Below are 14,189 nucleotides of genomic sequence, written 5' to 3'. Positions count from 1 at the left end.
AGCGAGGTTAATGAAATGTGCGGCTTTCATGACGGTGAGCAGGGAGTCGAATGGGATTTGGACCGCGGCAGAGGTTACTTCCAATAGATATTCTAGGCTATTCAGGATTTCAAGAAACCTCGCATTACAAATGAAATCGGACATATCTGTTCTGAATAAGTGAGTACAAAAAGGTGTCATACTCTCTTTAAACCTCGCCGCGCACTCGTATTGTGCTTCCCAAACGGATCGGCACAACAGGGTCGTTTGATCCTTTTTTTGAACAGGATCGTTTGATCTTTTTTCGATGAACAGGGTCGTTTGATCGTTTCATTGTTGCAAGACGCTGTCAATACAAACACGCGCTCCATTCGCACAAAAGGCGCTGGCACAAGGCCCCATCATTGGACCTTTGTCTGACTGAGTCTCACTGAGTCACCCCACATACATAAGAGACCAAACCACTTTCACGGTGAGCACTCACCTCCCCTCCCCCCTTCCGCTCCAGTTATCCTGGCCGTGACAGTACACATAAAGGGGGGGGGGGGGGGGCAGCCGGCTGCGGCGGGACGTTGCATGCCAGGTCTTCGTGCGCTCAACATGATTCGTCGGTGCGTGGACCATTTCGTTCCAAGCGGTTAAACACATTTTAAATTATTAAATCTTTATGAATAAACTACGCTATTTTGGGTGCAAATGAGAAACATGGCAATACTACATAGGGATTTTTTCCTCGTACCTTGCAAAAGTTCAAAATGCCCTGATTGCTATTTATCACGCAGTGACGAGTTCAACAGGGGTATACAAATATTCCACACAGTTGTCTGATCATTTTAACATATAGGTTTGCAAAATTTTCTGTTTATGTAGCTCTGAAACCATGCAACTCAAAATTACCGAGGGTCATAACTTTGAAACGGTGTAACTGAGAGGTTTCAAAATGTCACCAGCGACTTCGGCGTTGATGACGACCCCTATGACTCAACTTAACAAACATCCGAGCGATGAGGGCGTAAGACACTTGTCATTTTGTCATGGAACGTCCCATAAGCAACAACAAGTTACTGTTACTTCTTCCATTATCCTTTACTTTCATTGTATTTTTAATATTTGTTTTGTCATCGTGCGGGTAGGTGAAACATTTTTGGAGAGAGCTTTAGGAAAAATTTCGGTGTAGGCAAGGTTGTGCATTAAGGCCGTCGATCCACACATATCGCTGATTTTCATTCCGTCTGTAGCTTATGTCCACAAAGAAAAGCAAAACTATGAACTTGAGGCCTATGGAACTAATGCACGTCAGGCCCGAATAAAGGTAAATTCAAAGTAAGGTTCCATAAACAAGAGTTTGGTTGAGGTTGTGCTCAAACGTGTTCGTTGTTGTTGGCGTGCCCAAGCCTAAGAATATTGATGAAGGGCTTGTATATTTCATCATAGTTGCTGAAATGAAAGCCATCAATAATGTATATGTAGTAAGAAAGTTTTTTCTTCTCAAAACAATGGCTCGTCACCTAACGTAGTTTGTATAGGAGCTATTTCGTGGAGGAGTTTTATGCTTACCATTCTCATGGAAACGCCAACAGTACTACTCATCATACCAGCTACCACACGCATGTATCGATGGGATCATGTTCCACATACGATGACGTTCCCGCACACGCCGTTAGAAATGCTGGCGAATGAAAGATGTTCAAACATATGATGCTAATTCACGTATGTTTGAACTCGTGGTTAGAAGGTAATGAGCGATATTAGGCCACCGTCGGAAATTTATGATCACTTGCTCCAGCGAAGCCGCTGGAGGAAATGCTGGCGGACGAAACGGAGCAAAGAGAAGAAGAGCGTTTCTGGCCCACGCACACTAACTTACCACAGCGCGGACCGACTATTGAAAAGCCGGCCCGGAGCTATCGGTGGGTGACGGGTCCCTCCAGTCGTTTTCGACGCGTGACGACCCTTTCCCCAACCGTCGGCGTGCGCCCGTGCCTCCCCGGTGGGCGGCACCCACGCCGACTGATTGCGGTTAAAGCCAGAACCTACCGCCCCATCCCAGGCTCACTACACTCTGCTTTCCCTTTTTTATAACTCTACGAGGTTAAATCAGGTCGATGGTGGTCCCTAGTTACCGTCTCCCATTCACCACGCAACATAAACACCCAGCACAACACATCACAGTATGAGAACACCATTAACAAAGCAACATAGACATCTATTACACAAACGCCACCAATAGCACCTACGGGGGCCATTTAGTAAGCTCTTTCACCGATGGGCCCGGCATCCGCCGCGAATGCCGGTTCAAGGTGGAAGCCGGGCTCACAGAGCTCACCAACACACACAGCCTGAAAATCGCACCGCTAGCCGAGACCATCCTCATCAGTACCACCACCCACACACAGACAAAGAAGAGAGCCCCGTCAAAGCCATCACCCTCCTCAGACGGCCAGCGAAGTTTGGACTCCGCCGTACGCTTGGCATCGCACACGAAGCCAGATACGCACCAGGTCTTCGCTACGAAGCACTCATTCCCAGTCGCTTTTCCCCGACGCCGCCCCCTGCTACCGACGCTGTCTCCGCAACGGGCATAGGGAACGGGCTAACCGCCCGAACCCCGCACCGCGTTGGGGGGGGGGGGGGGGGGGGGGGGGCACGTCGGCTGCAAGCCGGACTTTGTTCGATGCGCGGCCTGTGGCGGCGGGCACCCTGCCACCAACCCCGGGCGTCCGCGCTGGGCGTTCGAGCCGGAGGCAGCGCGGGTTACCACAGCCGGACACATCTCACATCACACATCGACACATTTTTCTCCCGCCCCCACCCGACCTGGTGCCGGGAGGGGGGGGGGGGGGGGCTCCAAAGTCTAGCATAACATATGGCAGCAACAGCGCACCTTTTTCACGACTAGGCATAGAGTCCTCATGTCAAAATGTACTTTTTTTGGCCTACGGAGTTCTTAGTCTTGCGCATATGTTGCATAAAAAGTGCATAGAAATGAGGCCTGAATAACCCCTTTCATTTTCCGGGGCTAACACCTCTGTAGATAATGGTGCAAGGATAACCGCCGTCATGGCATAGTTGATTGTTCAGATGTCAAGAAGACAGCAAGTTCGGACCAATTATTTCTCATGCAGCATTCAGCAGCGGGTAGCCCATGCCACAATGTTGTAACTGACTCGCTGTGCAGCAACTAAGTCATTACGTGATCAGTTATAACCCAGAATGCTTAAAATGAGTCATGATGAGTAAACCGAGGCGTAATGTGATCTCACAAAAACCAAGATACATCAGATCAACCAAGAGGCATCTGAAATTACTTTAAAACATTCTGATCCCTCAACCACTTGTCCCACTACTGCACCGTAATTGAAGCGTTTTGCCACTGATAACCGCGGTTACTCTTATCGCCATGGACAAACCAAATATGCTGCTAGCACGGCACTGCCAACTTTTGATGCAACATCCTAATTATGGTGTTAATCCCGATTCTGGTATACTTACAGTGTGGGTCGATGCCTAGTGGTCAAAACTTTGGGGCACCCAGTCATTGTGGGTCGATGCTTGCTAGTCAAAACTATGGGCACCCAGTGCTGTGTTGCCCTGCCTGGCGCCCCTCTGTCACCGGGTCGAGGGCGATGGCAGAGAGAGAGAGGGGGGGGGGGGGGGCACCACCAGACGGTGCCATAGGACCGGCTTGAAATTTTTCCTGAAGGACTCCATGGCGTTCGGTGCAGGTCTGGGGTTTATTGTTCAAATGATTTCGCGATTTGTATTCAGCAACGTCTCCAGATGTCAACAGGATGGATGTTTGGAGCTGGTTTGTGCCGAGGATATCTGTATGCTGTGTTTTGTTGAAGTGGCTATTGGTCAAACGTTTGGAATGAATGTTTGTGTTATATGCGTGTGTGTGTGTGTGTTCAACGCAACAACGTGTAACAACGAAAGTCCACTGCGATATCATATACACACACACACACACACACACACACACACACACACACACACACACCACACACACACACACACACACACACACACACACACACACACACACACACACACACACACACACACACACACACACACACACACACACACACACACACACACACACACACACACACACACACAGACCACACCACACACCACACACACACACACACACACACACACACACACACACACACACACGATACACAATATATATATATATATATATATATATATATATATATAAACGCTTTCCTGGACTATTTCATCATATTGTGAGCCCAAAGTTTTATCATTGTTCTCTGCACACGTAGACGGAAAATGCAAAGCAGGGTGTCAGCTGAAACACAAATTATACTACGGACAAAAATGCACAAGAAAGCTGGAGAGAGCTAACCATCGGCCATTGATTATGGCAACTCACATCTTTCAGAAAATTAAAGCGGCATGTATTTTTCATGTAGCAATGGTTTTCTTGTAAAACACATCGTCAACAATCGGCACATTTCATGTACTGAAATTAGAAGAGAGCTTCGTGTCTTCGTGTCTTCGTGTCTTCGTGTCTTCGTGTCTTCGTGTCTTCGTGTCTTGACAATAATTGACCTTTTTTCCATTGGGCACACTCCCACCCCATTCAGCGCCATTGGCAGTCATGCATTACAGTCCATGTCATGCATTACGATCCATCCATGGCACCAACCCACGAGGCAGAGGAAGCTAGAAAGTCCAGCTTTGTCAAGAGCTTTGGAACAAAATGGCACAGTGCTTATACCTGTCCATCAAAATATTGTTTTGCACATTGGCTGGAGGGAGTGGAACATGCTCAAAATATTTCAGGAATATGGGGTCAGCCTTGAGAGTCTGCAATTATAATTTAATGCGATCCAAACCTCATTGCCTAAGTTAAGTCTGTTTTTTCTCTGGTTTACAGCAATGTGAACATGAGTGAGCTCTATGCAAGCCTCTGGAATGCCCATATCTGGACAATTCAGTCCATTTCCATCTTCAATTATCCTTGGAGAGTGTAGCGTGCTTGCTTTTCCTGTGCAGCTATTTCTTAGTGTCAGCTTGTGATTTCTGCAGGTGGACATAAATCATTCAGGACCCATCTTTCGGTACCGTAATTACGCCATAGACGATTGTATTACTTGTTCTAATAGCTTCGGCGTGTCTTCACCGACATTATGGCTCTGCAAATTAACCCATGCCTTAGAATATCACAGACAATAGAAAATGAATTATTCCCTTTTATATTATATATATATATATATATATATATATATATATATATATATATTCCCTATATATTCCCTTTTCTGCCACATTAAAATGACATCAATAGACATGCGACACACCGCCGGCCGCGCGGCCCATGCATGGATCGATGCAACATGCGTGACCGCGGCCATTGTGCAGCCTTATGGTCACTGCGTGTGCGCTTACGCTTTAACCCTACGTGTATCCTGAATACCCGGAAGGCATTGCTCCCGTCACTGCCTTCCAGGGACACGTTCGCACGATGTGGGCAACAGTGACTCGAGATTGGGCACGTGTGGGCCAATATATATTGGAAGCTTACCTAACACATTAGAACGAGCGTCTTCTCACCAGCCTTTCGTGCAACATCTCTCCAAGGTTCCAGACTACAAAGCAGAGCAAGGATATCAAACCGACGAACGCGCAGCAAAGGGAATCGACAAACACGGCAGGGATAGGCAGACACTTGGCGAGTGGAATCGACGCACACGCAGTGAGAGAAATCAACAGAGGATATATTGGGCGCCCCAGCAATCATCCGGCTAGGTCAGGGGCTGGTTAGCCAGTGTCTGATAAATGAAATAAATACGTATGAACACTCAAGGCCATCTAGCTACATACACAACGGTTGACACGGCCATAACATGAACAATATATCCGACCAACCGGACCGTACCGGAGCGTCAAGAGGCGCCACAGACGTCCTGCAAAAATAATGTCTGGGATTCGTGCGCACTTTTTCAACGAACTGATCGTAAAGCTGTATTAAATTGCAAACAATTATCAGGCTAACTAGTGCGTAACATTGATCAAATGCCGCACACATATCCTTCAACATCGCACATCAAAACGACAATTTCTTCCTACGAAATCCCAGATCACGCACAACAGAAGCCTCAACGAAGAGTAGGAAATCGGCGAGACGAGCCAGATGATCGGAGGGAGGTGTGAGAATCGTAGGAAAGTGTACCGGCTGGACACGCCACCGGACAAATGAATACGGAATATCGGCGCGTGCAGCTTGCTTAATGTCCTCTAAACAGCACTGCTTTAGTGATTGTTTGCGAATCCTGCTCCTCTGCAGACGTGCGTTGTGCAGCTTCGCCCGATGGTGAAGATACACCGGTCGGAACGTGGCCATCATAATCCTGATCAGACTGATCCCGATCGGTGTGGTAGTTTTCCAAATTGTGCTGAGCTTCCACGGGGTGATGGCCGGAATCTCACACATCATCGGTACCGATTCAGGACACCACCGCTCTCTCCAGCATCCGCCAGAGCAATGCAAGGTAAGCGCGTCCAGCTGCACAACGTAGCGGCGGAACCCCTCCTCAGCACTCAGGCCCACTTTTTGGCTGCTCCTGCCGAAAGATTGATCAGCTCACCGCAATCTTTTAGCCATAGTTGGTGACAAAAGAATGTGGGATCGTCCAGCTCAATCCGGATCGTCAGCAGTGAACTGAAGTTTAAGCATTTGTTAATTTGCTGAGTTGTTCGGAGTGCCTCTGTCAAGATGAGTGTAAGCCCGGATGCTTTCAAGAAGCGAACAGCAGCCATAGGTTGGATGGCCAGGTGAGTGAGGAAACTGGAGGGAATTCTGGAAGATAAACAACCAGATCAAGATGCCCTTCAGGCCGCCAAACTTGACTGCAGGAAGAGGCTCCAGATTATGGATGAGGCCCAGTCTGAGGTGGAGCTATGCCTCGGGACAGAGGATGAGATACTTAGTGATATTGAGGGTGCAGCCGACCTGAGAGACGAGGTGATGTCCGTTCTTTTTTAGCCATAGTCGGTGACAAAAGAATGTGGGATCGTCCGGCTCCTGACGGCTCACCAGTGCTTCTTGGTGAGTGGCACGGCTTGCTCTTTCCAGTGCCCTTCGGACGACGAACACATTGACAGGGCAAACTGCACTGGCGACACCGAAGGACAGCCACGGCCGGTAGTCATGATCTTCCAGTATATCGAGTATCTCGGAGCTGTCGGTGTCACACGAGCCATCGGCATCCCGTTGAGTGGGGCTGCGGCCCACAGCCAGGATGGATACGGGATCCAAACCCGTGCAAGTGCCGGAAGGTAGCGACGAACTGACTGGCGCTCAGGTAGTTATTTCAGTCACCTGAGAAAACATGACTGAACAGTTACGATTGCAGTAGAACAGTCAAACCCGAGGTCAGAATTTGGGGTTAAGTTCTGGGCTTTAAGACACTGGGACATTTGTTCTCAATAAGTTGAAGTAGATGGTATGGCTGGCCTGTTCTTGACCAGGTGAAAACGGCCCCTCCTCGCTGCAGTCACTGGTCTTTCAGGGGGTAGCTCATCAAGGTAACTACTGATAGTAAACAGTGGAACAATGGAACCTATACCGTATGCATATATGGTGTAGCCATGATTCTAGGTTCTGCGTATTATGAACTGCTGCTATCTCCTTGCTGGGTGCATCCGTGAAGACAAAGGACCCGTCGATGGCCCCAACCACACCGGGGAACCGGCGCACGCTGCAAAGCCAGCGATGGTTTTTCTGTAGCCGCGCTCCCATTGGCCACGCGATGGCGTTACCGTGCGCGGCAGTGACATATTTGCAAAATGTTGTCAGGTACTAGTATGACCCAGATTTTGAAGTTTCAGACTTGTGGCCAACGGAGTATTGGGTCACTGGCTCGGCAAGATATTGCAGCGCAAGCAACATATCTTCCAACGGACGCCTGTGGTCGGATCTACGCTGGACATGACTGTCATAAGGAGACAGCCCTGGCTGGATATTTTGAGAAAAAAAAACTTAACGCCAGATACGAATCTGCGGTTTGAAATCTTCGTCGTCATATCCTGGAGCCACGTCGTGTACACAATGTTCTGTTTTGTTTACGTGACGTTGGCTGTGGCAGAGCCAGAACCGCTACGTCATCTAGCGCACTGTGTTAGTCACCTCATTGGTTCCGCAACATAGTTTGTCTGGACAATATGATCGTAGGAAGGTTTATCTATGCACTGCATGCTTTGGAATGTAGCACTTTGCTTCGCACTCGTCTCCGAACATCATTGCTCTCACCGGCCCTGACCTCGTTGAGAGCGCATGAAGCTTATTCTTCACTCCGTCGGGATTCATCCATGGTGATACAAAACATCCGGGCCCAGGGAGGACGTGAGGTGACCCTTGCCCCAGCTGTATCACTGCTTGCAACCGCACGCGCCGAAACTTTCCCATCCGTAACAAAATGTATGGACGACCTCAATGTACATGTACTATGATCTTAGCTGGCACAAGGCGTTTAGTTACCAGTGCCAGTTGAGCTTCGTGTCTGTAGTAAGAACGACTGTATGTGGTTACTCTCGCGCAACGCTTGAATTAATGTAACATCTTTCTGAGTCGAGGGCGATGATCTGCCTTCCTCTGCCTATAATATTCTCGCGAAGGCGTCACGGTACAGGCAACTGTTGTGAGAAATACTTCCCAAGTATTTGCATTTCACTGTCACGACTCGTCAATATCACCTCTGCTGCGCGTCAAATGTGCCGGGAAGCAGCTGATTTTGCCAGCCACCATATTTGGGGGTTACTTGAAACGTTTTTCATCACGTCGGTTACGTAGCTGTAGAGCACCATAGGTTGTTACCTGAAAGGACGAGGCACCTGGCACCATTTTCCCATGAAAAGCCAGGCCTTGGTGTCCGGGGCTGTGGGCCGGCCGGGGCAGCCGGCTGGCAGCAGTCGCCTGAGCCTCCATCGATCAAATCCATTCCCTCAATGCCATTCAGCGATCTGACAAAGAAGCCGGGCAAGCCTATCACGCTGTTGGCACGATCTGGGCTGGCTTATTCGCTTTGTGACCAGCACGCCGTAATTAGGGGTCAAAGGTAGCTGCGCACGTGAAGGATTTCATACGACACGAAAGGACAAACCAGTAACGACTATTTCTTCTGCAGAATTAATTCTGACAGAGATTGAGCTCTGCTGAAGGCGATTTATCACGCAACGACGCATCATTTCAGGCAGGTGCATGACGTTAGCTGGTCCATAGCTTCTCGCTGTTATATCACCTTAGTCGCACTTGCGATTACACTTCACCCCAACTAGCGTCATGCAGATAACGAAGCAAACAAGCGGGCCCACTTCGTGGAAAGCATGCAATACTGGGCCGATGGTAGTTATTCATTTCATTAGATATAATACATTTTATTTGTCATCTTATTTCTGCACATATATATTGTTTTCTCTATCATTTGTCTTGCAATTTTAAACAATCAAAACACGCCGGCAGTGGTATGAACCAGGAAATATGTTGAATACCGAAGATTCTGAAGCAAATGAAATCAGACTGGTGGGTTTTCCAGTCATCTGCTGGCAATCCCTCAAGAACATTTGGAGCAACAGTGCCCTAAAATTGGCAGGTCACATGAAAACAAATGAGAATTCCGCCAGCCGTAGGATATTACGTGATACTGCACACTACAGGGAAAGCTTCACATTTAAAAAACATTGACGTAGGCATCATGCATGAGGGAAAAGCTTACTTGTAACTATGAGTGATTTTGCAAGAACCGAAAACGACGCTAAGTGGCCAAATTTTGAAGTGTGAAAAAATCTGCCCACTTAAGGCATTGTTTGAGGGCGTCATGAAATGGTTTTGTGACGAGAGTAAAACCTGGCAGCATCTCGCAGCCAGACCTAGAAAATTCCTTGTTGGTTAGGTTAGGTTAGGTTAGGTTAGGTTAGGTTAGGTTAGGTTAGGTTAGGTTAGGTTAGGTTAGGTTAGGTTAGGTTAGGTTAGGTTAGGTTAGGTTAGGTTAGGTTAGGTTAGTTAGGTTAGGTTAGGTTAGGTTAGGTAGGTTAGGTTAGGTTAGGTTAGGTTAGGTTAGGTTAGGTTAGGTTAGGTTAGGTTAGGTTAGTAGGTTAGGTTAGGTTAGGTTAGGTTAGGTTAGGTTAGGTTAGGAGGTTAGGTTAGGATAAACTAATTGACGATTGTATCCCTTTCAGAAACTAATGTGACATTTGGTATCCTCGAAAATAAACGAATGTGACATTTTTATCCCGATTTGCCTTTGCGGGTATTGGCTGCTGTGACCTTACTAGGGGGGCTATCGAAAATCGGAGGAGTGCGTTTGATCAGAATTAACGGCTCTATCTTTTTTGTTCTTTTTTTTTTTCGAAAATCCAAAAAATTGTAGAAGTTATTAGATGGCAAGTTGGCCGATTTTCGTGTTCAAGAAACTTCAACGCCCGTCCTATCCAAGTTCCAATAAACTAATGCGACAATTATATCCTCGTTTGCACAAATTGTACCGAGTGGGGTACAAAAAATTTTTGGTAGGGAATTTGTGATGCAAGTGTATTAGTAAAAGATGCGCATTGCAAAGACAAATCGAAGGGTGCAAAAAAATTTGATGTAACCCAAAAATTTAACGATATACATGGTTTTGAAAAAAGCACAAATTGTACAATTTGGTCCCGATCCGGAAATAAGGCCGTAACCTAGGATTTTTTTTGCTTGCTGATACATCGTTGTGCAGGGCTTCTTTTGGTTTTGGATTTGTTCCAAAATTATATTTAGTTTTCTTTTTATAAGCAAAAAACTTTTTCATTGTCTAAATTTTTTTTTTTTTTTTGAACGGCCCTACATCAAACTTGTTTGTATCATGCCCAGACTACGTTTCCACATTGGATGTGATATTCTTGCTTCTATCTATGGGCTTTTTTCGTCTCTCTTTAAATATTGTACGCTTCCAAAAGTGGTTATATATTCATATGTATAGGGTTTCATGTCTTTTATCTTTACTGGACACCTTATCATGCTAGTCATGTGCATGAATATGGTATTGGCAGAAAGCTTGTGACGCTGGCTATCTACTGAGAAGAAAAATTTTACCAAAATATGACATATAAAATTTGGTAAATTTTTCCCATGTTAAATCACGTAGTAAAGTGTAAATTTCAAACTTCTGTGGTGATGTCATGTTTCGAAATTTTTTTTTGAAATTTTGATAAACGCTTTATATGGGTTCTGTAAGGACACCACATAAAGTTGGTTGATGTAGGTTTGACGATGGTTGTTCCAGACGCCATCAAACACATCTATTTATTACCGTCATCTTGACCGGAATTTTTCTAAGTGCCACGCGTAACGCTATGGGGAAAACTACCTCGATACAATCGTTGATGCTGTCTTCGAAAACTAAGATATCTTAACGCTGAGAACGGTATGTTGTTGGCAAAGAACTAGCGCATCTTTTATGTTCTCAAAAATTTTCCCAGATTTGGTGGAAAATATGTCAAAAATATATTTTTTGAGTTTAAGTCTATATCATCGAAGTTGAGTTTTATCTGAGCAAAACCAGTCTACAGCATTTTAATTGGAGTTCAATTGTGTGCAGTAAAGCATACCTGAATGTCTTTGAATTTTGACATACATATGTGAAAAATTGTTCCAAAAATTTGTATATATATTTTTTTATTTTTTCACTGAAATATTTTAATTTCTGCTGCCATGATAGAAAAATGAACGGGCTATTACATGGTACTAAGAATTAGTCTATGGCTTGATTGGTTTTTAAGTTAGAGCATGTCAAACTCTTGACGTGCACCACCAAAAACCGCCTGTTTTCATCGGATTTTTTCTAAGTGCCACGCGTAACGCTATGGGGAAAACTACCTAGATACAATCATTGATGCTGTCTTTGAAAACCAAGATATCTTAACGCTGAGAACAGTATCTTGTAGACAATAAACTAGCGCATCTTTTATGTTCTCAAAAAATTTTCCAGATTTGGTGCAAAATATGTCAAAAATGTGTTTTTTGAGTTTAAGTCTATATCATTGGAGGTAGGTTATATCTGAGCAAACTCTGTCTACATCATGACAATTTCACTTCTATTGTGTGCAGAAAAACATGCCTGAATTGTTTTTGGTTTTTGTATACATATGTCAAAATTTGACCAAAAAATTTCTAAAAAAATTTTTGTTGAAAATTAATTTTTTTGTTTTGATTTCTTCTGAACTCATAGAGTAAGGAACAGGCTATTACATGGTACCAAGGATTAGTCTATGGCTTGATTGGTTTTGAAGTTAGAGCATGTCAAACCCTCGGCATGCACCACCAAACACCACCTGTTTTCACCGGATTTTTTCTAAGTGCCACGCGTAACGCTATGGGGAAAACTACCTAGATACAATCGTTGATGCTGTCTTTGAAAATTAAGGTATCTTTACGGTGAGAACAGCCTCTTGTAGACAATGAACTAGCGCATCTTTTATGTTCTCAAAAAATTTTCCAGATTTGGTGCAAAATATGTCAAAAATATATTTTTTGAGTTTAAGTCTATATCATTGGAAGTTAGTGCCATCTACGCAAAATCTGTCTACATCATGACAATTACACTTCTATTGTGTGCAGAAAAACATGGCTGAATTGTTTTTAATTTTTGTATACATATGTCAAATATTGACCCAAAAATTTTCATATAATTTTTTTAAAAAATTTCATTTTATTTTTTTGATTTCTTCTGATCTGTTAGAACTAGAAACGGGCTATTACACGGTGCCAAAGATTTGTCTATGGCTTTGTTGGTTTTGAAGTTAGAGCATGTCAAACACCACCTGTTTTGCGCCGTCGTCGTCCAACGCGTAACGCTATGGGGAAAACTACCTCTATAAAAAACTACCTCCATATAATCGTTGATGGTGTCTTTGAAAATCAAGATATCTTAATACCGAAAACATCATCTTGTAGACAATGAATTAGCGCATCTTTAACGCTCGCAAACTTTTATGTTCGCAAAGTTTTTTCATCGCTATTTAGGGTAACATGTCAAACAATTCAGAATCAGGCTGAATAGGGAGTTTAACACTGGGGATGAATGGGGTAAAACGGTCTTTACTTAATGAGCTGTATCTCCATGATCACGTAACCGAAAGATGTTCTGAAAACGGCACTAGAAAGGAAATGACTGATTCTAGCCTTTGTCAAAGTATTAGCTTCCTGAACACTAAATAAAGTCGTCAAAACAGATAGGGAATCTTGCCTATATTTTTGCTGCATTTTACGAATAGTTTAAACGTGTTTTCTCAGAAAACTAAGCGTCGGACAAAAAATACTCAAGAGACCATTCTGATTTAGAATCACAAGTTGCATCTAGTAGATTGATCAAATTTTTGAAATTCATGAAATCCAAAAAAAATAGTCGACATGTTTTTTTAAAGTTTTTATTGTTTTTAAATAAAATTTATCAAGTTACATCAAATCTCATTGCAGATTCGAACTCAGCGTGTTATGATGCACTAGAAACAATGTTTTAAAAGTTCCCGCACATTCTAAAAAATTTCAAATTTTTGGCAATTTTTTGAGTTTTTTCAAAATAACTCAAAAACTTTTTTATTTTATCATGTTAAAAGATACATCACCAGATGCGCCATAACATTCCGCGTAAAATGACGTGCGTTACAACAAAATCCAATAATTTTGAAAATCGGCCAATTTTGGTCTATATCAATTGCAACACGTATATCTCTCTAACCAAATGAGATAAAATTTTGATTTTGATTGCAATCGACGCAGAATTAAATTTGAAAGTTTTTGACGTCATATGTCCTATACCTGGTAATGGAAAAATTTTTGAACTACAACTAACTTTTTTCAAAAAATGTCAAAATTTTTCAAAATTTTTTTTTGGGTGGGAAATGAAAGCTGTTGGTCCCCCTAGTGCGTGCACCAAGAGGGAGGTTTTTCTGCTACGATTTAGTAGGTTTTATTAGCTGTAGAAGACCCCCTTAAACGAGGATAAAATTGTCACATTAGTTTATTCGGGAACCATGAAAATCCAAATATTTGCCAAAGTTACCAACCGATATTCGATTTGTTTTTTGCAACGTGTTGCTGAGCATAAGAGCTATCTTTTTGCTGTTGAATGTTTTCGCATCAGATGTATAAAAAGTTGAGAAATTTGGAAAAACTTTTTCCCATAGCGTTACATGGTTTTGGT

The 14,189-nt window shown here is 44.0% G+C and overlaps 1 protein-coding gene across 1 annotated transcript in view; it reads right to left on the bottom strand.

Moving 5' to 3' along the window:
* Positions 1–13,958: 13,958 nt before the first annotated feature.
* LOC119110162 (E3 ubiquitin-protein ligase UHRF1-like) overlaps positions 13,959–14,189 on the bottom strand; it is a 2,408-nt gene continuing 2,177 nt past the window's right edge. The window contains exon 6 of the mRNA XM_037233898.1: positions 13,959–13,976. Within this exon, the coding sequence (XP_037089793.1) occupies positions 13,959–13,976 (18 nt within the window). The remainder of the gene's footprint in view (positions 13,977–14,189) is intronic.

This window comes from Pollicipes pollicipes, unplaced genomic scaffold, assembly GCF_011947565.3.
Source record: "Pollicipes pollicipes isolate AB1234 unplaced genomic scaffold, Ppol_2.1 Scaffold_7231;HRSCAF=8579_pilon_pilon_pilon, whole genome shotgun sequence".
In the NCBI taxonomy this organism is placed as follows: Eukaryota; Metazoa; Arthropoda; class Thecostraca; order Pollicipedomorpha; family Pollicipedidae; genus Pollicipes; species Pollicipes pollicipes.
The sequence above is the reverse complement of the archived record's forward strand: the minus strand, read 5'-3'. Positions and strand labels throughout refer to the sequence as shown.